The sequence below is a fragment of the Typha latifolia genome, chromosome 13 (genome assembly GCF_019914945.1).
Source record: "Typha latifolia isolate L0001 chromosome 13, TyphaL0001v2, whole genome shotgun sequence".
NCBI classification, from domain to species: Eukaryota; Viridiplantae; Streptophyta; class Magnoliopsida; order Poales; family Typhaceae; genus Typha; species Typha latifolia.
Window position 1 is genome coordinate 3,095,119 of NC_133098.1, and position 27,403 is coordinate 3,122,521.

At 37.6% G+C, this 27,403-nt stretch overlaps 4 protein-coding genes across 10 annotated transcripts; 1 reads left to right on the forward strand and 3 right to left on the reverse strand.

Moving 5' to 3' along the window:
• Window positions 1-948: 948 nt before the first annotated feature.
• LOC140799948 (protein FIP1-like) lies at window positions 949-15,839 on the forward strand. Of its 5 annotated transcripts, none has more exons than XM_073154523.1 (14): window positions 949-1,194; window positions 2,533-2,620; window positions 2,776-2,884; window positions 4,018-4,067; window positions 5,034-5,100; window positions 5,422-5,494; window positions 6,333-6,388; window positions 11,467-11,563; window positions 12,445-12,529; window positions 13,928-13,990; window positions 14,439-14,498; window positions 15,042-15,134; window positions 15,215-15,277; window positions 15,355-15,839. In XM_073154523.1, exons 1-14 carry the CDS (start codon window positions 1,136-1,138, stop codon window positions 15,451-15,453), a joined length of 1,062 nt encoding a protein of 353 aa, XP_073010624.1. In that variant the 5' UTR covers window positions 949-1,135; the 3' UTR covers window positions 15,454-15,839. The 5 variants fall into 5 exon arrangements, with proteins under 5 accessions (XP_073010624.1, XP_073010623.1, XP_073010625.1 ...); XM_073154522.1 differs by having other exon boundaries at window positions 961-1,194; window positions 11,446-11,563; XM_073154525.1 differs by having other exon boundaries at window positions 998-1,194; window positions 2,533-2,624; window positions 11,446-11,563.
• A 315-nt stretch (window positions 15,840-16,154) lies between these two features.
• On the reverse strand, window positions 16,155-19,472 carry LOC140799788 (probable GTP diphosphokinase RSH2, chloroplastic). Of its 2 annotated transcripts, none has more exons than XM_073154247.1 (6): window positions 18,664-19,472; window positions 18,242-18,427; window positions 17,549-18,009; window positions 17,269-17,427; window positions 16,844-17,195; window positions 16,155-16,605 (listed from the first exon to the last, which is right to left on the reverse strand). In XM_073154247.1, the coding sequence occupies exons 1-6, from the start codon at window positions 19,189-19,191 to the stop codon at window positions 16,318-16,320; spliced, it is 1,974 nt and encodes a 657-aa protein (XP_073010348.1). In that variant the 5' UTR covers window positions 19,192-19,472; the 3' UTR covers window positions 16,155-16,317. The 2 variants fall into 2 exon arrangements, with proteins under 2 accessions (XP_073010348.1, XP_073010349.1); XM_073154248.1 differs by lacking the exon at window positions 16,155-16,605 and adding an exon at window positions 16,664-16,744 and having other exon boundaries at window positions 18,664-19,455.
• A 2,931-nt stretch (window positions 19,473-22,403) lies between these two features.
• On the reverse strand, window positions 22,404-24,275 carry LOC140800148 (putative pentatricopeptide repeat-containing protein At3g08820). Its single transcript, XM_073154812.1, has one exon. The coding sequence runs from the start codon at window positions 24,273-24,275 to the stop codon at window positions 22,404-22,406; it is 1,872 nt and encodes a 623-aa protein (XP_073010913.1).
• Window positions 24,276-24,802: 527 nt separating this feature from the next.
• On the reverse strand, window positions 24,803-26,817 carry LOC140799789 (large ribosomal subunit protein uL15x-like). Of its 2 annotated transcripts, none has more exons than XM_073154249.1 (2): window positions 26,311-26,817; window positions 24,803-25,169 (listed from the first exon to the last, which is right to left on the reverse strand). In XM_073154249.1, exon 1 carries the CDS (start codon window positions 26,753-26,755, stop codon window positions 26,312-26,314), a length of 444 nt encoding a protein of 147 aa, XP_073010350.1. In that variant the 5' UTR covers window positions 26,756-26,817; the 3' UTR covers window positions 24,803-25,169; window position 26,311. The 2 variants fall into 2 exon arrangements, with proteins under 2 accessions (XP_073010350.1, XP_073010351.1); XM_073154250.1 differs by having other exon boundaries at window positions 24,803-25,222.
• Between the last annotated feature and the right edge of the window lie 586 nt (window positions 26,818-27,403).

Genomic DNA, 27,403 nt, shown 5'->3' on the forward strand with positions numbered 1-27,403 from the left:
CAAATATCAAATAAACTCCAATTAAGATTTTATCCACATATTTATAGATGCTCACCATAAGGACCTATCAACTAAGTTAAAAAAACCCTAAAAAACCAACAATTTTCGCTAATTGTGTTCAAACACAGAATTACATTTCTCTGTCCTTGTAAACGTGTGCAAACGTTCAAACAATCGTGTTTGAACGGCTCGATTCCATTCGAACGCACAATTTACGTTCTCTATTTTTATGAATACATGCAGACGTTCACATAATCCATTCGAATGCCCTCCGGCAAAAATCCTTTTATTTCTTCAAACAAATAAACTAGATAAATAGGCTTATCCAAGTGAACCCAATGTCGCAAGTAAAATCAATATGGACCGAGTTGTATCAGTATATGTGCTCATTTTTATTTTTATTTAGGAGTGAAAATATTACCGAGCAATAATTGGATGAAAGGTTATTATGTAATTAACACCAACAACAACAATAACAAGATATTGAATTTCATATCTCAAAGAAAGGAATAAACGAATAAATTAAATATCAAATAAAATTTTGAGATAAATCAACAGTCCTAACCACAGTTGATCCAAACTATGTGCTCACATCACTTACATGCTTAACTTTTATTGATAAACTCCCTAGATTTGAGATATATGGGATTCAAAGACTCCTAAACTAAACTGATTCAATAATTAAATATAAATATAAATATATAAATAAATAAATATATATATATATATATATATTTATATCTAATTAAATTTATAATTAAAAAATAAGAATAACTAATCGAGTTTAGAAATTAGGCTTTATAAAAAAAAAGCAACCACCAGTCCACCAGACTCAAGTTGTAAACGTTGGACCCATCTTTAACACTTTTGGTGGGACCATTCGTATTTGGGACATCTGATCCGACCACATGGTGTCACCTTGACACGTAGAAGAATCCCGTGGAAATTACGGTGGGTGTTGCCCGTTGTCTTTCTCCCCTGCAACAACTGTAACGCTAACATATCGACGTTTCTTCCGCGGGATACGAGGTGGAGAGAGATGGGAGGCGGCAACGTAGCCTGACGAGAAGAGGAAGTTGGCGACGTAAGAGACGACACAGAGGGAGAACAGCGAGCGAGATCGGAGGACGTAGTGATGTCACACGAGAGGGGCGGGGCGTCTTCCGCCGCTCTATCCGCCGAGGAGAACAGCCTGTAAGCCTTTCCCCTTATTCCTATTTTTTAATCGTTTAGCAATTTGAAAACCCTAGAAATCTATTGCGTTTGGACGGCCCAGCGTTTCTCCAGGCTAAGGGATTTCTGGATCATATAGTTCGGATCGAGGCTTTTATATCTTGTCACCAATTGGATTATCCTGTTAACCAGTTTTGGAAAATTTGGGGAGTAAGATCTACGAGTGTGAGGAACTCCTTTGATTTGGCATTCTTGATGTACGATCATCTGAGAAAGAGAAGAATGTATTGGAATTCTTGATTTGTTTGGGTTGTGGCATTAGCTTAATTTTTATTACTAGTGGATCACTGCGGATGGAAGTTCATCATCTCTGATCATCAAATTCTAATTTAATATCTTTAAATTATTATTCTTTGTAGTGATGGGTATTTGCGTGCTTTGTAACTGGAATCGGTAGATTGTGAGCTCTTCCTAAATCGTCATTACTCATTGGTTTCTATGATATGCCGTAATGACCTTTTGGCAAGTAGATGTTCTGAATATACTGGTTCTTTGACTAGGTATTATGATGGCTTACGGTATAGTGATTAGCTAAAACTGAAACCATCTGGGTACATTGTAGTGAAATGATCAAGCTAGTCCTCGAGCTATTCTGAAAAGATTTCTCGGGACCATTAATTTCTATGGCACCAATATTGCTGCATTGCATCATGCTGCAAGTTTTATTGCAATATATGTAACCTGGCGGTAATGTTAAGTGTTAACTACTTTATAAGAACATTGTATTTGGGGTCTTCCACAAAAATGTAAGATCATGCTGTTTATTTGTGAAAAACTAAAATAGGATTTTGTGATTCATATCAGATCTGATTCCTATGCCTTACTTATTCATGATCGAGCATCATTTGCGAGATGCATCGTTTGCTTGAAATGATGTACCGATGCAAGTTTATATGCCTGTTGTTGGTGTCATGACAGTTCCCTCTTAGATATTTGATGTTACAGTCTTTCCACTTTATCATTATGCAGAGGGTTAGAGAATCAGGTTTTACTTATCTAATCATATGGCCTGTAGAAAAAGACAATGGTCTTTGAACGAGGTATTGTCCTATTGTCCTCTAATATCTTGGCTGCTCTTTACATGGTACTTGCATAATTGCTTCATAAATGATAAGGTAATGAGCGACAGATGGTAATGAAGGACACGAGGTATTCCATTTGCTATGTTGTCCAAGAATTTAATTAGCTTCCATGATTTTTTTCTGTGGCCAATGAAGTTTGTCCATAGTCATTATAGAACACTATATTGAAGATTATTTTTAATTTATGTCTTCATGTTATATCAATTTCATGGTGTAGGTTTCTTGACATACTTCAGGATGCTCCTTTATCTGGTAATCGGCAGCCTAGAGGCATATTCGGCAGCATTTTGTATTGTCTCATATTGGCAAGTACAGTTTCTCTTTCTGTAGACATCTGAAATTCTAAATCTTCCTATTCTCTAGCTTTTTCCTGATTTTTCTCCGTCAGTACACAATATATGTTTTTTCCTTGCACCCATTTAATGTTTTGGTACTCTTAACTTAAATTCTTCTTTTCCAGGTTGGTTATGCAGTTGTGGCTGCAGCAGCTCCATGGATATTCATCCTTATACCAAAGTTGATACCCACATTGCTTTGTAGTTGCAATATCATTCTTCTCATAATTACAAGTATTCTTTTTAGTCACTGATCTTATAATTTCCGTCTGTAGATTTTCAAAATTTCATGTGAACTAGCATGCTGAGAAGAAAAGTTTGTTGCTTGATTTCATTACAGTTCTGATTTGAGTTTATACTTTAAGTGGCTTATAAATCACTCTATATTTTGAGATGCTGAAGTGCTGAACTCATCATGTATCAAATTTCTTTTGTTTATTGATCTGATAATTATTCAAATATATTAGAGTTCTCTACAGTTGAATGTTAATGAATAGTGTAGTCAATCCTTATTAATATCTATTTTCTTCTGGTAGGTTAATTGTTGTCTAAGGAGTTAAAATTGATCAGCTGGCCTTTACTGGCATGACAAGAGTATGAGATTGTAGGCAGAATGGCAGATGCCTTAAAGTTTGTTAGATCTACCTGATAACTTGAAATAAGCCTCTTGTTCCAATGATTTAACAGTTTATTTAGTACTTTCACTCTTTATTTGTAGGAAAATCCATATCGATGTACCTCTAGAATTCTTTTGTTCTCATTTTTGTTCCACTATGCCTTATGTCAGTTTTGCCTATACTCGAATGAGGCAAATTGAAACATTGATGCAAATAGTTTGTTTCTAAATTCAAATAAATTATTCAGTCGTATTGGGTATTAATATTTCATAAATAAGAGGTTTTAGCTTTTTGAACAATGATAGTTTTCCCGATTACCAGCATTATAGACTATAGCTTTACCATTTGAACAATCATTGATCAACTAATTGTTCTATAAGCTTTATTTTAATAATCTTCGACACTGATTTTGTAATATGTTTTGCTCATCAGGATTATAGCTATCTACTGGTGATCGAATTTTAATTTTGTGGAAATTAGAAGGATAACCATTGAACAATCTGGTCAATTTTATTATCAGTTAAATAAGGTGGAGAAGCCACTAGTTAGTAATAGTTAATTGGGGATATCGATGTGTCTCAGCCCTCATACTTGAAAGTTTCCACAGATTTTGTATTGATAGAACACAAATTTTCTGATTGTGTGAGTACTTCAGAAATTCTATTGCGTGATACTTAAGGTATATCTCTGCTATTGTCAGTTCATCATTTTCATGATCCTGAGTATAGCTTGGCATGAAATTGTGTGCAGGTGTATTTCAGCAATATTGGGTTTACCAGGTTAGAAAAGTGCGCTTGCAGGTACTTGCTTATATGTCATTCTTGTGAGTTGTGACTATATCTTTATCCAATCTTCCCTGTTCTTATTTTTTGTATTTTCTCCTGTTTTATATATGAGACCATGAGTTGTTGCACAATTGCATATATGTTACATGGATAATTAAGCGAGTTTGCAATACCTAGTGTCTATTGTATAAATAACTACTTGCTGTGTGGCTTAAGATCTGCAGTTCCAAATATTGCCATATTTCTTTAACTATAGCCTAGTGAATACATCTAGTGGTCAGTTGGAGTTAAAATAATTCACTGGAATATGTTGCAGAGTTTGTTATTCTATATGCAAATTGCTTCTTGATACAGAACAAACTGATTTCTCTTTCCCTTCAATTAGCACCTACTGTTTTTTGGTTCTTCAATTAATTATTCTCTTCTTTTGACCATCTAGGCATTAACATCTAAGTTCACAGATCCAGCAAAGCTATTGCAAAAGATTCAGATGAATTTCCTTTTTGGATCAGAAACATATATTGTTACAATACCTAATGAATTACCATCTAAGTCATCTATACATTTTCTATTTATTTTTATTTGTACTGCCCTTAGTCTATATCCCAAAAGGTAGTTTCCTGTAGTCACCTATGTTAGACATATTTGGAATATAACCTTGATACTTTTGGGTTGAGTAAGATCTACAATAGAGAGGTCAGATGGAGGAAGTCTACATCTTTGAGGCCTTATACTTTTGGTATTGCAAAACAGGCATTAATTGATCATTTCTTTTTAGTTTTTTGGAATTATATGCTCCTCTTCATACTCAATAATTTTCACTGGTTTCTTTCATCTTCCTTCCACCAGAACATGAAAAAATGGTGCTCTCTCTCTAGCTACCAAACTTTGATTGTTAACTTAAAGTTCATAGTATTTAGTACATTTGATAAATGATTCTTTTTTAATCTGATCTAACTAGATTATCCGTGTACTGCGCAGGGCTACTATACTTTTAGCCAGAAGATGAAGCACATTGCTCGCCTTCCATTTCCCACTATTGCTTATGGTAAGTAATTTTTATAGATTCACCTGATGAGTTTTAGATGTTAGGGCACAAATTGTCTAAAGTTGATAACAAAAGGGGAGGATTAAAATATGCTAGTGCTCTCTTGCTTCTATGGGATGATTGATTTTATTCTACTGATTCAGTTTTTGGCCAGCAATTTTTCTGTGGAGAATATTTGTCAGACATGCCTATGACTTTCTTTTCTTTAAATTTTCATTGGAAAATGCAGACAAAGCTAGTTATTGTCTATCAGTAACGTTTCAGATATAACTGGATTGTTGCTGCATGTTCTCATCTGCCTTACTTATATGTATTTTACAGGGACTGCTTTGATGCTACTTGTCATAATCTGGCATCCTTACATTCATATACTATCAGTCTCTGTATTACTAAGGTGAACTACTGCTTCAAGTACATTCATTACCCTCCTTTTATTTTAGAAAGAAAGTTAAGCTAGTTTCTTGATGTGTTGATTCTATCTTATATATTGGTAGGGGAAATTCCTTACAAATGATGCTGGTACTCAGTAGTACAATATATCCATTAAAAATCATCACGAATGGACTTGAAGTTAGATCAAGATATAATGCACAATGCTTTTGTATTTTTTTTTTTTTTGTCTTTTCCTGCTAACAATGATATGTTGTTCTATCTAACGGTCCAATGAAATATAACATAGAATTCATAATGAATAATTGTTTATTCGTTTTATCAAAATAGCTTGGAGTCTGACAGTGTTGTGTCCGATTAAACTTGGTGGATTTTAAAATTCAAACTATCAAACATGCTCGAACTAGGAGTTATTTTCTCTGGCTCAATTGGGAACTGGATATATGGAATTATGTTTTTGGACCTTGGGCAGTTGTCTTTCATATTCTGGATTCTGGACTTGGTTTGGTACACTAGCTAAAAAATCTAACAAGAAAGTGAAAGTAGCTTGGATTAAATCATTAATTCTCTCTTAGCAATACTCTGTCTACTGATAATATAAGCCTTTGCATTTAATTGTTGTCGAAGATGGTTAGGACTTCAATCGTTTGCCACAATTTGCTGAACTCCTAAATAAGTCTATGATAAACACATCAAGTTGCTCAATTTTTATTCATTAGTAACAAGTTTTGGAATCCTTGCAGCTATTCACTAATTAACGATATGTAACATACTAGGAAGTAAACAACTTATGATTTTTTTAGATATGAACTGCTTATTTCTTTGCATCTTCATGTGTGCAGGGTTACCATGGTTGCAGAAGTTATTTGTGCTGGATGTTTTATGAGTGCATATATAGGTATATAACCAGTTTTGATAAATTGCCTTATAGAATCTTGTATCTAGTTGGTATATTGATGCTGATTATTGGAGTTATATTTATTTATTTATATATATGGTGGTTTTGTTTAAATAGGGCTAAGACTCTCTCTCTTAAGGTTAAGCAATACGTTCTCACCAAATCCTCTTTTCTCTTCCTCTCTTCTCCTTGAACCCATTCTAGGTCAAGTTTTGTAATGTTTCATAGTATCAGAGCATTCCAATCTCTAGGGACTCATGCATCTATTGGATTTCTTCTCCTTCACCTTCACTGAATTGCCTTATACTTGTCTTCACCTTCACCCTCAGCTCCTATCGCCTCTTTATCCTCACCGCTCTCAATCTCTCCTCACTAGTGCGGATGATGCGGTCGCAACTCTAGCTCTCGAAGATACTCATCTTCTGCATTTTTGGCCAACTCCAAGACTTCGGTGACAAGGGAGATTGAAGCTCCAGCATCGATGTGCCTAGCGTACCTCCTAGCCTTGAGGAACCGCATAATTCTTTCCGTGTGATTCTTCATGCCACCTCCTAACCAGTTGTTGGATTGCCGTCAATTCCTCCGTCTTCTCTGACTCGTTGCTCCTTTGTCACTTCCAAGAATTTCGCGCTGAGCTGACCTCTCCTTCCGTTGCTTCCATGTGTTCCGTGCCAAGCAGGCCTCTAACTATTTGACAGTGGCGGCACCGAGGATCCTCTTAATGCTCAAGAAACATTTCTCACCCACTATTCGCTTGGGGATTTCTAATTAGCTTAAGCACCCGTGCCCATGGGAACTTTGTTGCTCACCAACTATTCAATGAAAAGTCTCAGTGAGATAATTTCCTACTCACCAACTATTTGACAAAAAGCCTATGATAAATTTTTGAAACGCCCTCAAGGTGTTTGATAGATTGTCGTCTCTTCTAATAGCATCTCATGTTCTGGTTGGTCATGAGATCGTGTCCTTAGTTAGTATTCTACTTGTCACTCAAAGTGAGTGGATCACATAGCTCTTATATCGAGATAGTTCTTTGTGGGGGACATCTCCTCGAGCACATCGACAATATCTCTATGAGGTGTGCTTCCCCTCGCACAATTATCCAGATTATCATTGTGGGTTCTATTGAGTTTGGCACAGCCAAAACCATTTAGATAGAGGTTCCTTCCCCTAAGTATGTTGAGTGGGCTTTGCATAACATAGGGGGTTTGCACCTATCTCATCTTGCAAGTCGACTGCTCGTTTTGATCTCAGCTTCAAACATTATATTCTGCTCAATTTGTCTGGACTCATCTTAGCTGCCAATTCTTTTAGTTGAGTCTAATGCACAGTTTTCAGCTCCATCGCGATGCCTAAGAGGCTAGACAAGGTTAGCTTTCTTTCAAGACTTTTATGCTCGCATGACCAATATATTGAAAAACGAGCTGTCACCCCACTGCCTAGTGTCAAGGTAGAAAACGGGTGCCAAGGTGGATCAGTATTTTTAATATATAAAAAATAAATTTATATGATATACTATATATAAATTTTTTAATAGCATATTTTACTGTCATAACAACAAAATATCATAATTTATAAACATGTAAATATTTATGTATTACATATGTTGTTAATGCATTTAAAATTAATAAAAGTGGCTATATGGGTGCATGCTTGCTAGTGAGGGAGAGATTTTTGGGTGAGCACATGGCCTTTTAGAGCTTCTCATTCCTAAAGCTTTTCCCTCTTTTTTGAGACGGTCCTTCTCGGCTTCCTTCGAGAAATCCCATTTTGAGAGAGAGAGAAGATGATCACCGCCTTAGCTGCTGCTTGTCGTCGCCGGCGCCGAGTGTGAAAGGGAAGAGTAAAGAAGAAAGAAGAGTTACTTGCCGGCTACCACCGCCGCTCCCGCTGCTGCTACCACTATCGCTATCGCTTGCCGCGTCAATAAAGAGACAAGGGAGAGGAAGATGAGAGATCGATCGGATATTTGGGAAAGGTCTAGCAACTTGTTTTTTTAAATAGTCACTAGCTATCCATTGGACAATTCAATCTTATCGAACTTGCTATAACAACTAAGCGGGTCGCGCGGGTCGCCAAAAGGAATAGGCGGGCCACCAATGGACATGGCGGTCCGCTAAAAAACAAATGGTAGCCTGCCCGCCATTAGTAGATCCTAGCTGCATGATAGGGCGGTTAATTGACGCGTCGCCATGGCGGCCGCTTTTAAAAACACTGTGCATGACTGACATATGGTGTGAGCTGACGTCAATGGAGCCTATTATCTCCTCTAGCTTGGCTACTTCTCACTGTCACCACGACGAGGATCGTTTGATGGACTTTATAGTTGTTCTACGTCCAAAGTTTGGAATTTGACTTATCATCAGTTGCATTGCCCACCCTCCCGTGTTTGGATAGTGCCATGGAAAAGCAGCTCCACTGCCCTACAAAATGTATAATAATATCATAACTTAACTCAACTCCTTATTTTATTAAGATAAACTCACACAGAATATAAGACCATATAACATTTATCTTTGCTCATATAGTCATAAATAATTATATCTCAGCATACTGATATAAAGCCATAATTCACATAACAAACATCAAAATGAGAAAGGATAGTAATCTAGCGATAATATCACCTCTACATGCCTGATGATGCTGCATATGACCTATTGTCTTTAATCAACAGACTAAGGACCCCATTCGTAAGTCCGTATCGCCATCCCTATCATCACTGCTCTAGTAAATCATTACACACAATATAACTATTACTTATAGCAGAATCATCGCACACAATCAGAATCATCGCATACAATGAGAACATAAGTACACAACTTAATGGATGCCCTAACTTAGCGTCGTTGAGTACCACCAGAGCTATAATCCCATCTCACAAATATTTTTCTACTATTATCATAGTCTAGTCTCCAAACAAAGCGATGTGATTACCTGAATACCACACAGGCTAGCAACCTTTGTGTGGAACCTGTCCTTGAAAGCTCCATTCATTCTTTGATTTTGTTGTTTCGAAGGTGAGAGAGGTCTATCTTCACGCTGAGGCGATGGTGTGTTATCGACCTACGCCTACATGTAGGTGATCCCTAGCTGGTGATTCAACGATAGATCCGAATTCGACATTGCCTCTAATCTCTTCTAGTACCTCCATATTCCTCGTAGAATGACATTCAAATTGAGGGTTGAGCACATCAAGGCCATTATAGACTTGAGATCTAGATCTAATATATTCGACCTCTCCACATGGTTGTCCTTGGTCGTAGAATCTGTCGAGAGCTCGGCTGGGGAGGCATATGACGTTGAAGAATTTGGATATGTCATATTCCTTCTTGCAGATATGGCTCATGTGGTGGGCATGCCGAAGAATGTTGCCCTGATACCAATTTGTTATGGATTGGCTTAGGGTACTCAAACTCTAATAACAAATGGATACAAACCGGTTTAGGGTACTCGAACTTTAATACCAAATTGATATGTTCCAACTAAGGATTGCAATCAAATCAGCCCGAGATAGCAAATAAACCCCTTGTTGTCCTTTTGGAAGCGGTATGCACGAAATCTAGTGTTTATATGTGATAGATGATAGATGAATTGTGGCTAGGGTTGATGTAGATGATGGTGAAATGTGGGTAATAGCTTTGGTAAGGTTGTGCACATTAAGAAAGAGTATTGTCGTAGTGAAGAGGGAAAGCCTCTAAGAAGAGAGGGTGGCAAGGGTAGAGAAGTACTTTCTAGATGATAAAGAGAAAGCTAGAGAGATGAGAGGTAGAGAGATTGAACAAGATAAATTCATTCAAATAAGCATGCCTAAAATATAAGCCATAAACCTTATTTATAGAGAATAAAACAAAAGAAGTAAGAAACAAATAATTAAACCTATCTAAATTGTCCATTCCAAGTCAGATAGCATTTGACTCTGAAGAAAGTCAAAACGAAAGTTGTAGATCATGATGTCATCGATCTAATTTATCTGGTTTCATATTATTCAAACATTGTATGAATATCTTATAAATTTTTTGGGAACTGTGCATACTATAATATCTTGTAATTTAAAGATTTAGACTAATTTCTTACTTGGACTCATATTAGACTTGGATCATATTATGATAGTGAAATGTAATTCACAAAAACTCCATTTAAAAACCAATGCGATGGCATGCTTATAAATCAACATGAAAGAGGGAGTACATTATAGGTAAAAACATTCTTGCCACTCTAGCAAGTTTTGAAAGCTAATTGCTCTTCCAAGTTGTGAGAATATTAGACAAGGGTAGAGGAGAGAAAAATACGAGTTGCAAAATGTTCAAACAGAGGTGATTAGAAGCTAAAAGTCATGATGCTAGGGGACAAAAGGAAGAAGATAACAACAATATTAAGGTGCAGAAGATATTGATGTTGTTGGCTGTAACCTTGAGAAATAGATGCTTGTAGTCAGTAGTTAAGGATGTAGGTTTAACTCAGATCAGAAAACAACCAATAGATAATGAAGTTATTATTTTTTAATCTAGCTTAACTAAGATCAGAAAATGACCAAAAAATTGTTACCGATAAATATATAGGATGTAAAGAAGTTGAAGGTGGGCTCAAGAAGGGAGAAGATGGAGCTCGGTGACGGCAGCGTAGGAGGAGATGAAGATGGTGAGGGTGTAAAATGAGGTGGTAACTGGGTAAGGGTAAGGCCGTAAGGAATAAGGTTTAGGTTAATTGGTTGGTTTTTAGGCTTTCAATCTGTAGGGTGTATAATATAAGTATATTATTTACAAATTATGTGGGTAAACAAATATTCGATATCCGTATATGGATTTTTTTCAAAAGTTCTAGCTGGTATTTGAATCCATATTTGGGTCGGTTAGAAATTTTTCACCCAAATCTGATTCAGATTGAATTGGGTCCGAGTTAATCCAACTCATTTTCACCCTATAAAAGTTTGATTCGAAGTCAACTACTAGCTTCTGTATTTTTTTGGGAGACTCGCTGGTTCCCTAGTGCAGTAAGAATTTTCATTTTCTTGCTTGGACTGGATCAAGTGATGTGCAAATGAAAAATTATAGATACAGTTTTCCTTCTTGTTTGTGCAGGGTGTATACATAAGTACAATTCTTTGAATGGTCAGCCTGATGTCTTAAAGTCACTCTACTCTGCATTGCAGCCATCTAATTCATTGGACGAGCCGAGGTAGGAGAAAATTTCACTTGTTTAATTCTCATGAATTAAATAAAAGTATAGGTGCATTTTGATCTGATTCATGTTGCGCTGATCTTTAAAGCATAATGTTTGAGAAATATTGTTCTTGAGGAGAATGAATCAGTTCAGTTAATTTTGTCCCCTTTCAATGCATGAATATCACCTGTGTATGCACAATACTGACAATTGACAAATCTATCTATCATGTCATGCATATATACGCAGATGCTTAATTTGTGAAGATGCTCCCTTGCACTACTCTTAAATTTCTGAATTTGTGCTAATGTTTCAAAAAGCATTTGACTGGTGTATGGAAGCTAGTAGTTTTCATGGCGCTTAAGAGTGTGCCTTAAGCATAAGATGTGCTTTTAAATCTCTAAATTGATGTTATTATTAATTACTATCTTTTGTGAAAGATTTGAAATAATTTAAAATACTATGCAAAAGATGTTGATAGTCTGAGAAAGAACATCTACTAAAAAAGTATCTTCAGAGAACATTAAAAATGGCCTATAAATATAAGATGTGCTGACACTCTAGCTAGCACACCTACCATAGTAACCTGCCACTGTGTCTAAAGACTTAAAGGCAGCGGAGGGCCTAAAACCAGTACAGCAACCACCACAACCTTTTCTTATATGGCCTGAAACTGAATGTGATTCTCCAATGGATTGATTCCTTAGTCATGTAGTAAAAAAATGGAAAGAAGAAAAGAAAAGATTCACAGGAATGCCAATTGTGCTCGCAGTTTTTTAGATCACAAAAAGTCCATCAAATATGTCATTTCTTAAATAAATCAAATGCATGCCATGCCTCCAATCTCTTTCTTGTATTTAATTTCTCATTCTTGTTATATGTTTTCTTTTTGATAGATACTATGATGGTGGCCGACTTTCTGATCAGCAAATGGCACTGCTACAGTACCAAAGGGAAAATCTGCATTATCTGAGTGAAGAAGTATTAACTAATTGAAGATACTTGATTTTATAGAGAGTAGAAACCAATACATTAAACATGCATGCTTAATTATTTACTTCCCTGTATTGGCATCAAAATCGTTGATCTTTTGACTAAAAAGTACAACCATTTAGGATATAAATGAGGCGGAATCCAGTTTACTATGTGCTTTTGACCTTTCAGTTGGTTATAAAATGTAAAAATGTTAAGGGATCTTTGACATGTGAGTTATTGATACTGATATAACTTAAAAACATATATATTTGTTTTAGTTGAAGAATTCTTTAATGACTAGTGAAGCAAAAAATATGGCATACTGATACATAATCATGAATATATTAGATTTAATCTTTAAATTCCTTAGGGGCATTAATTTGCTTTTACTTTTTAAGGAATACTGGAATAGGATATCTTTAACCAATAATAATGGGTTTATAATAATACGCTTTTTTGAGAAAAACATATAAAAATATGTAAAACAGGTTTGAGGAAGAAGTTTGATATTGAGTTTTTTACTATTTTAACTTTAGAAAGGCATACAGTTATACACAGTAACCCACTGTCATGGAAAATAAGCTGTTTATGAAAATACATTCATGGATGACATAAGACATCAACTTATGATTTATGGACCTGCAGTTAGTTTCAAGTTTAAACTTTCTTGCACTGCCATGAAGACTAAATTTCTACTGGTTACATGTTTTATAGAAGAGAATCTTTTAGTTTGTAGGAGAACAAAATTACAAATAGTCTATTTCTCCCTTCTTTTCTGCTGCTTTGCTGATAGATACAATACCTTTCTTTGACGTGGACAGATTCCCACTTATGCATAGACTGACATTGGAGAGGTGAAATGTACAGAAGGAAAACAATGAGAGTGAATGAAGCATATCTATAAAGAGGGAAAAAAGGGAACTTATTTTTTCAGAGAAAAAAAAAAGAAAAGGAAATTGAAAAACATTTTCATCTTCAGACTGCAACTGGCTGATGAAAACTGCATTTCTACTCAAATTGCTGAAAACTTCTGTAGGATATTTCACCTGTGAAATAAACATGACAATGCTACTATTTTATTTCTATGCATGGCTTCTTACTTCTGGTGAACTATCTAAAACAGACAATTCATCCAACATGTTCCTTTGAGAAAAAATTGTTAGTTGTCTCATCAGTACTAAACATTTAATATTTGTATAAAATAGGAAGGCAGCATGTTGGTACTTCAAAATGACTGGCATTTAAAAGCATTTCCTGTTCATGACTTATCAGAATGTAGGTTATGAATATGAAAAAGATCTGTGTGCATTGTAGCTCAATTATTACTCAAAAAATTTCTCTTGGGTTGTCCATTACTCTCTTTCTGTCTCTCTTCTCTTTACAAATTTAGTCTCTTTCTTGAAGGTTCTCCGTTTACAAGAAGCCTTAAGCAAATACCAACGATCTGATAATGGAAGCACCCCTCAGGTTTGTTGTCACCTACCTGTGTTCTGCCCATCTTTATGGAGTATCCTAAATCCTAATGACTGAAGGAGAATGCTGCTGATAGCCCCATGCTGTTCTTTAACATCGTGTGCAACCACATTTCGTCAGTCCTTTTCCTTGAGTGTCTGTTAGAACCCTTTCTTATGTTGTTAGCAATATGTTTAGAGCATTCTTCGCTGAACATACATATAGTAGGCTGACCTCCATCTGTTCTTTCTCAAAGGGGGAAGAAAGTACTTTTATCATTTCTTCGTACCATGGTTGCATTTATTTGTGTTGTGAATTTAAAACTTGTGGAAAACAACAGTATCTTGTCAATATAAGCCAAACATAGTATGGTATCTTGATCAGAAAGATATCATCATGAAACCAGATTGTGAATTCTATTACTTAAAAAGATGGCTAATGTATCCTTTTGTATTTTTTGCAGGTTGACCTTGCTCATCTTTTAGCATCTCGTGATCAAGAACTCCGTGCCTTATCTGCTGAGGTAATAAGCTCTCCTGTGCTATATCCACTTGTAATTAAGAAATCTGATTCCTGTAGCAGGTGCCATTATGCTCTTTTAGTGATTTGTATCCATGTACAATGCAATACTTCCTGACAAACATCCACAGCCTTACACCCGTATGTAGAGAATATACCTTGAATATTCCAGTTTGCTCATATTAATCACCAGAAAGGGATACTTCTTGCTAGAATAAGTGCTGGACAGACCTTTATATAACAGAAAGAAGAGAAGGCCTTTATCTTAGAGCTGTCTGCAAAAAAAATGGAATTGACTTATAGCTGGGATTACAATCTAGTATCCACTATCCACTATGCACTATCCACTATCCAGCAATGAAATAAAATTACATCTATGCAAGGTTTGTGGTGCAGGGGTGCAGGGTTTTTAGAGTTGTGTGGTGCAGGGTTTCACCGTGTGTGTGTGTCGGGGGGGCATTCCTTAAACTGGATATTGAGGTTTACCGAATATATCCCGTAGAGTTAAAAACTCTCAAGGTATTTGACATTCAGTTTAGTATTGCAGATGAATCAAGTACATTCTGAGCTACGTCTTGCTCGTAGTCTGATTGCTGAGAGAGACTCCGAGATCCAGAGCATTCTTGTGACTAACAACCAGGTAACTTGTCAAGTCCTAAAACTAGAAAAAAGGAAAAGAAAATTGAAAGGTTGTATGCTTGACTGACATATCTAGTACAGTATGTTGAAGAAAATGAAAGACTGAGAGCTATACTTGGAGAATGGAGTGCTCGAGCAGCGAAGGTAGTCACATGCATGTTTCGCTTGCAGCTTTTCCATCATGATTAGTGACTTAACTGTTGCAATAATTTGTTTTACAGCTTGAGCGAGCATTGGAAGCAGAACGTGTCTCTAACATGGAACTGCAAAAGAGCATCACAAAACTAAGGAGCCAACCGGCTGTGGAGCGTCAAGTTTGATTGTGATAATCCAGGAAACCTAATACTTTCATCAGCATTATAAGCCAATTGGCTCAAGTACACAGCTGAAGGCGCATTATGGATCGGTTTGGAGAGAGGGTTAAAATATTGATGACATGATTGTCCTACGATGTACATGTGGAAGAGAAGAACATCCTTAGGCTTGCTGTTTTGTAAATTGATGTCTGAGGATGTCTGCAGCTTGTTGTCTTAGAAATCCCCCCTGGAGTGATAAATATTAGCCCGAGTAAAGAGCATAATTGATGGTTGTATTGCGTGGGATATAGTTCCGATTCTCAGAGCCTGGCCCACCCTACCAGTGTTGTGATTTGTATGCCAAGGCCAAAATTAAATGGAAAAAAAAATCTACTACTTTTTCTGAATTACACCATGCGAACCTCAAATGCTGGTGCTATAAATCTCAATGTAGGATGTCATGCAAAGATGACCATATCTTTTACAACCAGAAGAATCTCAGGAGAGTAACTGATTAAAACATCAAATTCGCAGGCTACCAATTGAAAAAACAGGGCTACTTGGTGAATCTAAAAGTTTATTTAAACATGGAATTAAGCCCATTTAAACAAGTTAGTATGGCGTAAATCCCCTGAAAGGTAAAGGCCTAATGGCTCAAACGCTGATTATTCCTGCTACCAAGGAACTATAACTTGAAACAACTACACAATATTAACACAGCAGAATAAAAACTAATTAAATTTCATTTATTGAACCTCGTTTTACATTTTGAGATGGGTATAAAGAATAACTATACATTTCAAATAAAAATGGGTTAAAAGAATAATATATATACAACAATTAAAATGACGAATTTCAACCAGTCAACTCAGTAGATACAGTCATTCCTCATCTTCTCCAGCTGACCTGGCTGGTGCCGGAGTGTTCTCCCTTGTACATTCGTTGGATTTCCTCCCTATATTCCGTCAAAGACTCGGGTGGAAGGGCCGGGGTCAGCTCCACCACATCCCCCATATGCAGCTTTTGACTGAGGTTATTAACAGGCTCATGATTCAGTCTTGGTCTCAACTCTTCTTTTAGAGCAAACATGTAAGGCGTCCATCTTGAGCTCTCTACCCCAACTCTTTCCAACAGATCCATCACAGTTGAATTCACGGGGAACTCCTGTACAGACATCTGAAACCACAAAACTCCATGTCAAACATCTGAATAATGTCATTAACTTGGATATGTATTTTTATTTTTATTTTTGGTGAAAATTCCTTAATGTCAGAGCATTTGTATCCTGACTCCATCATCCTCAGTCCATTACAACCTTTGAAATGTCGGAGGAGTAAAATGCAAAGGCGAGATCAGATGTTAGATAGCAATATTTATTAATCATGCAGACCAACATATCTAAGAGAATGATTACCTTCTCATTTTCCAGCATGATGATGAATATGGGCCCCTTATGGTTGCAATGTTGTGTGTATGAAAAGGGACAGTCATTGGAATGAAAAGGAAATGGACATGGAGGCCTAATCTTATTAGAGTCGCCAAAAGATGAGGACCGATCATTGCCCATTGCCTCACATTGCCAAGTAACAACCCATCTTGCCCATTCCACCATTTGGAGCACAAATGAATGCTTGCAGGTACCTTCCTTGTATCTCCAATGAGCAGCAAATCCATATTCTGCTTGAAGATGCATCTCCCTTGTTCGGATCTGAACTTCCAGTGGGAGATTGTCTTCACTCAGAACAACAATGTGCAAAGACTGGTATCTGCAATTAAAATAATCAGCGGAGAGTCCCAGTAGGACATTAAGTCATCGTATAAAGATGTTCCATTACCTACCCATTTAGTTTGGGACGAGCAATATAGTCCTTGAACCTCCCAGGAAGTTCAGGCCATAACTCACGAACAACATCAAGTGCTCTATAACAGTCTTCTTCATTCTCAACTATCAAGCGTAGCCCATGAATGTCATGGATCTCATCCATGCTTAACTTCTTTCTGAAAAAAATGTTTTAGAAAATTAGTTAGCCTTGCAACATAGTAAAACTATAGTCAAGTTCCTGCTAGACAACTTTCTGTTGTATTGCAGAGGTGCAGATAAGAAAGAAGATCTGCTCACTTTAGCATCTTGATGTAAATACTGTACAAGCTCTTATTTCTTCCAGATAGAACATGATAAGGAAGACCTTCATCCTTGAGACCTTCATCCAGTTTTTCTAGAGCAGATGCTATAAGTGCTTCATCACAGGATTTCACAAGCTTGGAGGTCAACTCTTTATGCTGCTCTGGATTTAGATGCTTGAAGCAATTATTCTCCAGCTGCTCCTTCCAACTGAAGATCCCTAATCTGTTAGCCAAAGGCACAAAAATCTCCAATGTCTCCGTTGCAAATCTCTGTTGTTTGACAACAGGTAATGCTTCTAAAGTCATCATGTTGTGTAGACGGTCTGCTAGTTTTATAAGAACAACTCTGGCATCAGCCATCGCAAGAAACATTGTGTGTAACCTGTCGGCCTCAACTGTTCTTCCTGCAGTATTGTTATCACGAGCAAGCTTGCTTAACTGGCTTAATTTTGAGACCTGAATGAATGGCAGAGAAGTAAAGAATGTGAGATGTTCGGGCTCATCTATATACGTCATACCCAGAGGTAACATTTGGTTCAAAAAAGAAGTGGGATTAAACATAAGATTACATTCCAGTAGTTCAATTATGAATTATCCCCTAACTAAAAATTTGGTTCAAACCAAGTAAGTTTTAAACACTCTTTTTTACCAAAGCATTCCCAATAAAACTGACAGAAAAGGAGCATACCCCTTCAACGAGGTCAGCTACACTTGCTCCAAATATATGGAGAATGTGATCATAATCCATGAAAGAATCATCTATTGCATCATGTAACAACCCTGCGGCAACCATCGTAGCATTAGCCCCAATCTTTGCCAATATAACTGCAGTTTCCACGCAATGCTGCAAGTAGGGATCTCCGCTCGCCCTCATCTAGTTGAAAAACCAAGTGAAACCCAATTCAATTCAGTAACTTAAATACTAACAGAAACAATACTTCAAAAGAAACCTATAATTAATTCAAAGTTCTCGAACATCCTTTATCAGAAATCGCTTTGTAAATTGCTAAGAGCGATGCCCAGGCTACCAAGGCCGCATCTTTCTAAATCGCCAGGAAACAGAAGACCCAATTCATCTGTACAAGAATGCGAAAAAAAAATTTCAATCACCTGGCCTCTGTGTGCCTTCTCAGCTTCATAGAACGCCTTCACCACCATCTCCTCGCAAAAAATCTTATGCCTTTCTTGAGCCCCAGCGAGCAATTCCTTCACATGGGGCTCACGAAAGGTCTCCACCTCTACCAGCCTCTCATCCAACTCAAAATCCAAGACCCCACCTTTACACGACGGAGCGTAATCTAAGCACGAACCCAAGGCATTCGTTACGAACCCATTAAATAACCGATCTCTTCCTGCTCTCCAGTCGCTTCTAGGAAATCCACCTCCGCCATATGAGGCCGGTCCATGGAACACGGATACGGGACTATGGCTATGGTCTCGGCACTTGAAGGGCGAGGAAGAGTAGGAGATCGAGCTACCCAGATCATCGGATCTCTCGTTCCATAGCAATCCGACCTCGTCGGAAAAGCCAGAGGACACGTGGCGGCTAGCGGCGGCGGAGGAGGAGAAGAGGCAGGAGAGGCCGCCGACGTAGGAGGAGGAGGACGGCGGTGGAAGGGCGATGGCAGCGACTGACATGGTCGTCGGAATCCTAGATTCTTCTCTCTCTCTCTCTCTCTCTCTCTCTCTCTCTCTCTCTCTCTCTCTCCCCTCAAACTTTAATGGCGCAAATGGAAGATTTAGTAGCACAAAGGTTGCAGCTTTCGTGCTGGAATGGAGATTGGAGACCTAATTTGAGAAGAGGAACTAGGATTTGGAGGAAAGGAAGAAGCTTTAAAGAATTCAGGAACGATTTGGAGGCTGAGTCCAAACTAATATGGAGGCGAGTGAGATTGAGAGAATGGTCAAAGGAGAGAGGTGCTTGGAAAGTTGTGCAAGGGAGGAGAATCTTGGAGTACCCGAAACTACTTAGAATGACGGAATTGACCCTTTGAGAGGATCTTAAAATATTAAAATATTTGCGATTTAGCCTTCATTTGCCGTGTTGAAATGAGATTCTCAACCTTGCAGCTTTTTCTCGCTTCTACCTCCACATCAAGGACTTTTTATTTTGTTAACAGTGAGTGACACATAAATTAGTGGAATATTACCACTCCATTATTCAGTAATCATTTAACCTTAATCTATGCTTCTCATATTGACAACCGGACATTAATTCAACTATTTGAGATCACCATACTAAATTTATTATGCGCATGTAAAATATAACACTTTGATGAAATTTTTTATTAAACACTAGACTCAATGTCTACAAAGAGAATTGAATCCATAACTTCCATCATAAGTCTTATTACGGAACTATAGTGTACTAACCACCTAGAAGATATAAGTATTATTTAGGAATAATTAAACTTACTTACCTAAACTATTTCGACACAATTTTCAACGAAAGATAAAATCTCTCAGGCACCACTCTCGTCCCTTTTAAGTTACAATCACTTAGTCATTTTAACATTAATTTTTTTTCATAGTACCATCATAAGATAGAAGATGTTACATAGTTGAGACAGCCAAGAGGGCCAACAACAATTCAACGGGTTAGAAAATTATTTCATATTTTAGCTACGGATGAATAGAAAATTCAAGAATCTCCAACTGTTTGTATGACACGCTATTAATGATATAAATAACGTCTTAGAAGTTGCCAAGGATGTTTCCTAATGTTTCCAGTCCTTCCTAAATATTTAATATTCTAACCTCATAGGACCTCCTTGCAGCTTAAGATTTCCTTCCAGAAAGAGGCACGTGCAAGTAGAAATGGTCCAACACTACTAACGGCAAATAACACGTGTCAAGCGTAGCCTCGTATATAAGAAGACAATGTTAGTTGTACCGAGTAGTAATCGCCCTCATCCAGCCACGTTTTGTCTGCACGCAAGCTGGTAGCAGTCGGCGTGTCGGCTCGTGGTTTGCGTGCCCACCGGCTCTCGCCCCCCCCGCCCCAATTCAATCCACGCATCTACACCTGATTGGCTGCTTCCCTACCAGACAGGATCCAAGGGCGAAACGGCGTTTTAACTGTCACGTCTGTGTATACCTAGACTAGTTTTGGACTTCAAAGAGTTTGTTAACAACACCCCCATCTAGAGATAGATACACCAATCTGATATGGAAATGTTCAGCTCGATCTTTGTCTTCTATACTCCGATTCCGTATCATGAATGTGCTAATCCATCTAGCGAGGATTAGGTGTAGGCCAATCCTTTCGGAGCTTATTTTAACACACTGTTGAATGCGCATTAACGCATAGATTACATACATTTGATAAACTTAATTATAAGATTAAATTAATATGTTGATGCGTATTTGATAATGCATTGAAACTTATTAGTATCCCATCAACCTTCACTGTATTCCAATCTAACATGAATATTGACCTACTTACACTTTATGTTTCTATTATTAGCCTTCTGAATCCAATTGACATGTAGATATCTAATTTGTATTTGTTCTATACTAAACAAATATAGTATTTCAAATATATAATTTACTTACTATTTGTACTTCTATTAATAAATTAAGAAAGGAAAACATTTTTGATCCTTTGTGGTGTCCTTACGAATGCCATCACATAAGTTTATAACAGACTATTTAGTTTAAATAATGATTATCACATTTGTCTATACTAATAATTATCTTTGCATATATTATACTCATTAGACGTATTTATAAGGACATAGGAGGACCATTAGCAATTCTCAATCAGAAATATAAACTGAACGCATATATGTGCCAAAATGCTGCCCTTTATTCACCCCTAGGATAGATATAAATTAATCCTTCCTACTTGCACCTTGATGTGCCATGTGCTTGATGGACAAGTAGGCGATCCTTGTGGAATTGGAAACAAACTGAAGCAAGTTGGAGGCCACTAAAAATGCAACCAAATTTGACCCAGCTCGTAAGAAGGTCAGACTTGCTTGATGTGTACTACTGTACTGCACCCAATATTTGGGGGCACAAGTCACACAACATGCCAAGATTAGGTCAGATCGATTACTCTGGTACAATGTTCACAACCATGTTCTCGGGACAAAGACAAATGCCTTAGGTTGGCGTTATACATACAAAGTAAGGCAAACTAGTTGACCCAGCTAATAATTGTCACAATAAGCTTCCATATCTCATCCTGGCTCATGGTGCAAGTTAAGTTCTAGTATATTATTCTTTACACTTTGAGACAGTCAACTGAATAGATTTAAAAAAGCTATGTTACATATCTGATATTGAATAAAGATGCAATTCAGGGAAATATATTGCATAGCAGGAGATCAGCTGAATTGAGTTAGAACATTAGCACTCCTAGGTATTCGCCATGAAGAAGTAAGACAACAGAAGTTGATGGACATCCGAAGAGAGAATTGGAAAAAATGGCATACCTGCAGTTTGGCTCAGCTGTTCTGATAACATCATTGTGAGGTAACTCAGAATTCCAGGGTCTATAATACAGCGGTGTGTGGGCCTTCTTGATATCCAGATATCACTGTGATGGCTTACAGTTCCTGGGACGAAAGCCAAGAGTAGATAGAAGAGTATCAGCAACTTATAACAATAAGTACTTGCCAGATTAACTTGTATAAAAAATTAATAGCATAAGCAATATCCGTACCAAGAGACTCTGATGATGATGCTAAATCATCTACAGTACATCATAGTTCCTAGTTCCTAACAACAATATGTTGGTAAGACCAGCTTTTCCATCAACTGCTTTTAGTTCTGTGGCTAGTAATGAAAAGTTTGATAGATTCTTAACTATCTTTCAGTATCACCAATCTTCAACAGCCATATTTTTAACGACTTATAAATCTCATCTCTGGAGACAAAGAATTTAGCAAATAATGCAATTTCTCTATTTGAGGATGTGATATAGATCCCACTTGAAACTCATGAACCACCCCATCAATATTGATCCAACTGCATCCTGGTTGCTTCCTTACACCTCTCACTTTCATCAGAGCCCTCAATTCTCCAATATCATCCCAGCTGTGATCAAATGCATATGCATTAGACAACAAGACATAACCAGCTGAGTTTTCAGGATCTACATCTAAAAGCCTTTTTGCAACATCTTGAGCAACATCTACTTTAGAATGGACCAAGCAAGCCCCTAGAAGAGCTCCCCATACAAGGCCATTAGGGTTAATGGGCATGGTCTCGACAACCTCAAGAGCCTCTTCGATATGGCCAGCACGAGCAAGGAGATCAATAAAAGAGGCATAGTGTTCTAAATTTGGTACCAGCAAAAACTTTCGGCTCATATCTCTGAAGAACCTTCGTCCTTCATCCACCAATCCTGAATGAGTGCAAGCACACAATAAACCAAGAAAAGTCCCTTCATTGGGTTGTATCTCATACTTCTCCATTTCAATAAATAGGTTGAGAGCTTCACCTTCTTGACCATTGGTAGCTAAACCCATAATCATGGCATTGAAAGAGACAGCATCTTTTATAGCCATTTCATCAAAGACTTTCTTGGCTTCTTCTAGGCTTCCACACTTCGAGTACATATCTATTAAAGCAGTCGCCAGAATTTTGTTGGATTCCACAATTCCTTTAGAACTTTTGGATTTCACATACTCATGAGCAAACCTTCCAAGATCAAGATCACCCACTAAAGCACATGCAGAGAGTATGCTAACAATCGTAACATGGTTTGGTCTGGGACTTGAAAGAACACACATTTGATGAAAAAGATTCAAAGCTTCCATTGGCTTGTTGTTTTGGACGTATCCACCTATAATACCATTCCAAGCAACAACATGTAGACTTCTCCTGCTCTTAATCATCTTATCAAACAACTCTCTACTTTCTTCTATCCTTCCTAACTTTCCATAAAGATAAATAAGAACAGTATCAATTGCATCACCCGAAAGATTATCAAGCTTTTCGCCAAATTTTACAAAACCTTTTACCCATTTCTCAATCTCACTAATATCAAGCTTTGAGCATGCAGATATGACACCAACCAAGGTATCATCCTCTGGCCTTATATTTTCCCCGACCATCCTCATAAACATCATCAATGATTCCTCCACAAATCCAGAGTGAGCATACCCAGAAATCAAGCAAGTCCAACAACAAACCATCTTCCTCTCCGGCATTTCCTCAAACAACTTACGTGCAGCCGCAACATCCCCAGCACCCTTCCCATAGACCAAAAGCAACCCATTCGCAACCATAGAGTTCAACTCAAAACCCGATTTGACGACATGGGCATGAAGCCCCCTGACCAAGAGGGCATCTTTAGCGGCATTAGAGGCTTTAAAGAGGAAGGAGAAGGTGAAGTCATTGGCCGAAAGAGAGCAGAGCTTGAGAGATTTGAAGAGGGAGAAGGCCTGGACACAAAGGCCAGCCTCGGCGAGGACTCGGATAGCAGCGTTGAAGGGGAAGACATTGGGATTGCGGAGGAGGCGGAAGACGCGGAGGGCGAGGGCGATCGGGAGGCGGCCGATGAGACGGGTGGCGACGAGGTTGTCTTGGTGGGCGCCGAGACGGAAGACTCGGCCGTGGATTTGGAGGAGGTGGGGATGAAGAAGGGGGCCTTGAAGGAGGAAGGAGAGAACTCTGCGATCAGAAGAATAACAAGAGGAATAAGAATTGGAATGAGAGGGGGAGAATGAGGAATAGAAGCATTTAAGCTTTGAGAGGGCGGGAAAGAGCATCTGTGTGAGTCGTTTGAGCAATTGGCTGCGAGAAAGGAACTCTTGGAACGAGGTGGGTATTATTATATCAACTTGAGCTGTGTGATGAGTTTGATTAAAATTGTTCCGCTTAATTTTTGAACTTAAATTCGAAATTCATGGGTTTTAAAGTTATTTTTGGCACAGAGAAATTGAATCACTTTATCTGAAAGACTGAAAGCCAATAAAATAGTTACTCTTGGTTATTCGTATTATGGGGGTCTTAAAATGCAATTTTATTACCAAACAAAATGGCGCAAAATAACCTTTATTAATCAACCCATATTTGAGATTAACCTCTCCGTGACACTGGGAGAAAGAAGAAATATTTAAAAGATGAATAAAGTGTATAAAATATCCAAATGGGAAAGATCTTCAACTTTGCTTAGAGTGATTTTTCAATGTTTGCTTTGCTGCGAATCGCAAACCCTTATTAACCTACTTGCGCTCCTTAAAGACGCATGTTGATATTTAAGAGATACAAGCAAAATGCATCAAAAAGAATGAGCTTAGAAGAATAATATAACATGATTTAACAAAACACAGTTGGAACATTGAAATCATATGGCTAACCTCATCACTTCCAAACACTGTGATGATAGCCTTACAATCAAAAGATACAACTTAAAACAGAATGGTGTATCAAATATACACCTACAAGAAAGTAAGGAGATAATAGCAGAAGTGATTGGAAGAGATTGCTCAAATGACAGATGAAAAAAAACATAAGCAACCATAATCCAATCACTGTTTCAGTCACCCATATGCTCATAATACCAGGTGTACTTTTATAAGCTAAAACTTTATGTTGCTCTCAGGCAAACAAAACTCCTGGACTTGATCAGTGCACTGCAGTCACCTAAGAGCTTCTGGTTGCTGTTCAGGCAAAATGATTCTTTAGACCAACACATCTGTGCAAAGTATTATTCCTAGCAGATAACTTCTCATATTAACCAAGTAATCAAACATCAAATTGTTGATAAAGAAGCATACTGATTTAAAAAGCAATTGTCATGTTAATTAGTAAAAAATGGCACTTTCCACTCTCATGCGATGTGGTATGCTGCATTATTTAATCAAAGTAGTATCATCACAAACCTGTTCTTGTAGTAGTCTGACTGAGAATTTCAAGTTAATAGCAAAGAATAAGAAGCAAACAGTCATAAACTTTAAAGGTGAAACATCAACAGTTCTAATAGAGGAATTCAAAGAACTACTTAGCAACCAATATATTAGAATGTCTCCTGTGATGTAAAAATGTATATGAATGCAAATTAATTTGTGCACTTACTATCTATTGGTGCTATCTTTTCTCTAGGCAGTTACTACAAGTTACAACATGAACTGAATGGAAAAGTAGAAAAATATAATAGAGCTTTGATGTTTATCGTATTATGTTTATGCATCAAGTAAATGGATTCTAAATAGATACAAATATAAATTATCTTTCCTCAGGTATTCATGCCCAAACAGCAATATGAAAGTAACCATTTGTTCCTATCATTTATAATGTGCACATATATTTAAATGTACGGTAATCCTCACACAACATGAAAATTAAACATATCAGATAACAAGAAACTACATAGCGCAAGCGACATTCAACTTTATTAAACAACTAAGATTTTGAACATCCAATAAGCCCACAACAACAATACAAGCATGCCCAGCAACAAGGATAACTAACCAAAAGCAGAGACTGCTTGGTGCTGAGAGAAAAGCATGATCAAACATAGACAATTTTAAATCATACTCACAGACAATTAACTCTTATATAAGAGGATTCGTTACCCAAGCATATATCAACACTTCATAAGCATGATCACTTTGCAGAGTGCATATTTGACTCAACTCCATAGAAAAAGAAGTAAAATTTAATTCTTGATAACATAATGAGGCCGAATCCAAGTAGATAGGCAACTAAAATTAAGCTTCCAATACATTACGGAGTCCCAAAATCGAAACTTTAGAACGCAGAAAGTAACCCAAACCAAAGCAAATCAAGGAAAAGACCAACCCTAGGCAGTGAGCAGCACAGCTCCACCAGCCTCCTTAATCTTCTTCTCCGCAATCTTCGAGACGAGCTTGGCCTTCACAACGACGGGGCGATCCTGGGGCAGCATCCCCTTGCCGAGCACCTTGAAGTACCCAAACTGGGTGACGTCAACCAACGGTGCCTCGCCGGCGCCGGCGGCCTTGGCCTTGACCTCCTCGGGGATCAGGGACCAGAGGCGCTCCACGTTAACCGAGGGGCAGTGGAACTTGTTGCGGAGGCGGTGGAAGTAGCGCATACCTACCTTGCCGAAGTACCCGGGATGGTACTTGTCGAAGAGGATGCGGTGGTGGTGCATGCCACCGGCGTTACCCCGTCCTCCGGGATGCTTGCGGTGCTTGCCGATGCGACCGTGGCCAGCGCTCACGTGGCCGCGCTTCTTGCGGTTCTTCTTGAAGCGGGTGGTCATTGGATCTAGGGTTAGGGTTTTGGGGGGAGGCGGCGAAAGGAAGAAGAGGGAGTTGGAGAAATGGTGTTCCGCCTCCTTTATATGGGTGGACTAGGCCTTAGCCCAAAAAAAGCTGGGCTGGCCCACGTGTTTGGGCTTGTCTTACTAATAGCAAGTCAAAATTTAGTAATTTTTATTTATTTATTTTTGGTGCATATATTTTGGGACAGCCGAAAGAGTAACACCTAGTTAGTGAGTACGGGGTGGCAAAAATTAGCATGATCCAATAAAAGTGGAAATAAGTTTTTGCTTAATTATATACTAATATAAAGAGATTTATTCTAAAATAAATTTATATTTATTCTACAAGTGAACGAAAACCTTAAATATTTTATTTCTCCCACCGTTACATAGAGTTTAATCTCCGTATGGCTTAATTCTGCATCCTCTAATCCCTCTTCCGAGATATATGAAGTATGTTTTGCCATTTTTTAGAGATATATAAAGTATAATTTTTTTTTATAAAAAAAGAGACTGTGAATAACCAAAATATAGCTGATTAAATTGCAACAATCCATTGAAAACATTTTGGACGCATACTTGCTTATCTAATTCAACTTAGTTGTTAAAAAGGAGCTACTATTTATTTTTTGTTTTTGGTTGTTAAAA

What these genes read in the sequence shown, in the direction of transcription:
- LOC140799948 (XM_073154522.1), top strand. Translation starts at nt 1,136, where the DNA reads ATGTCACACGAGAGGGGCGGGGCGTCTTCCGCCGCTCTATCCGCCGAG. An exon ending in TTTTGTATTGTCTCATATTG is followed by an intron (nt 2,621 to 2,775) that starts GCAAGTACAGTT and finishes CTTCTTTTCCAG; the next exon opens with GTTGGTTATGCAGTTGTGGC. An exon ending in ATAATGGAAGCACCCCTCAG is followed by an intron (nt 13,991 to 14,438) that starts GTTTGTTGTCAC and finishes TATTTTTTGCAG; the next exon opens with GTTGACCTTGCTCATCTTTT.
- LOC140799788 (XM_073154247.1), bottom strand. Translation starts at nt 19,191, where the DNA reads ATGTCAGTCGCTGCCATCGCCCTTCCACCGCCGTCCTCCTCCTCCTAC. An exon ending in AGAAGGCACACAGAGGCCAG is followed by an intron (nt 18,428 to 18,663) that starts GTGATTGAAATT and finishes TTTTTCAACTAG; the next exon opens with ATGAGGGCGAGCGGAGATCC. An exon ending in ATTTACATCAAGATGCTAAA is followed by an intron (nt 17,428 to 17,548) that starts GTGAGCAGATCT and finishes CATTTTTTTCAG; the next exon opens with AAAGAAGTTAAGCATGGATG.
- LOC140800148 (XM_073154812.1), bottom strand. Translation starts at nt 24,275, where the DNA reads ATGCTCTTTCCCGCCCTCTCAAAGCTTAAATGCTTCTATTCCTCATTC.
- LOC140799789 (XM_073154249.1), bottom strand. Translation starts at nt 26,755, where the DNA reads ATGACCACCCGCTTCAAGAAGAACCGCAAGAAGCGCGGCCACGTGAGC.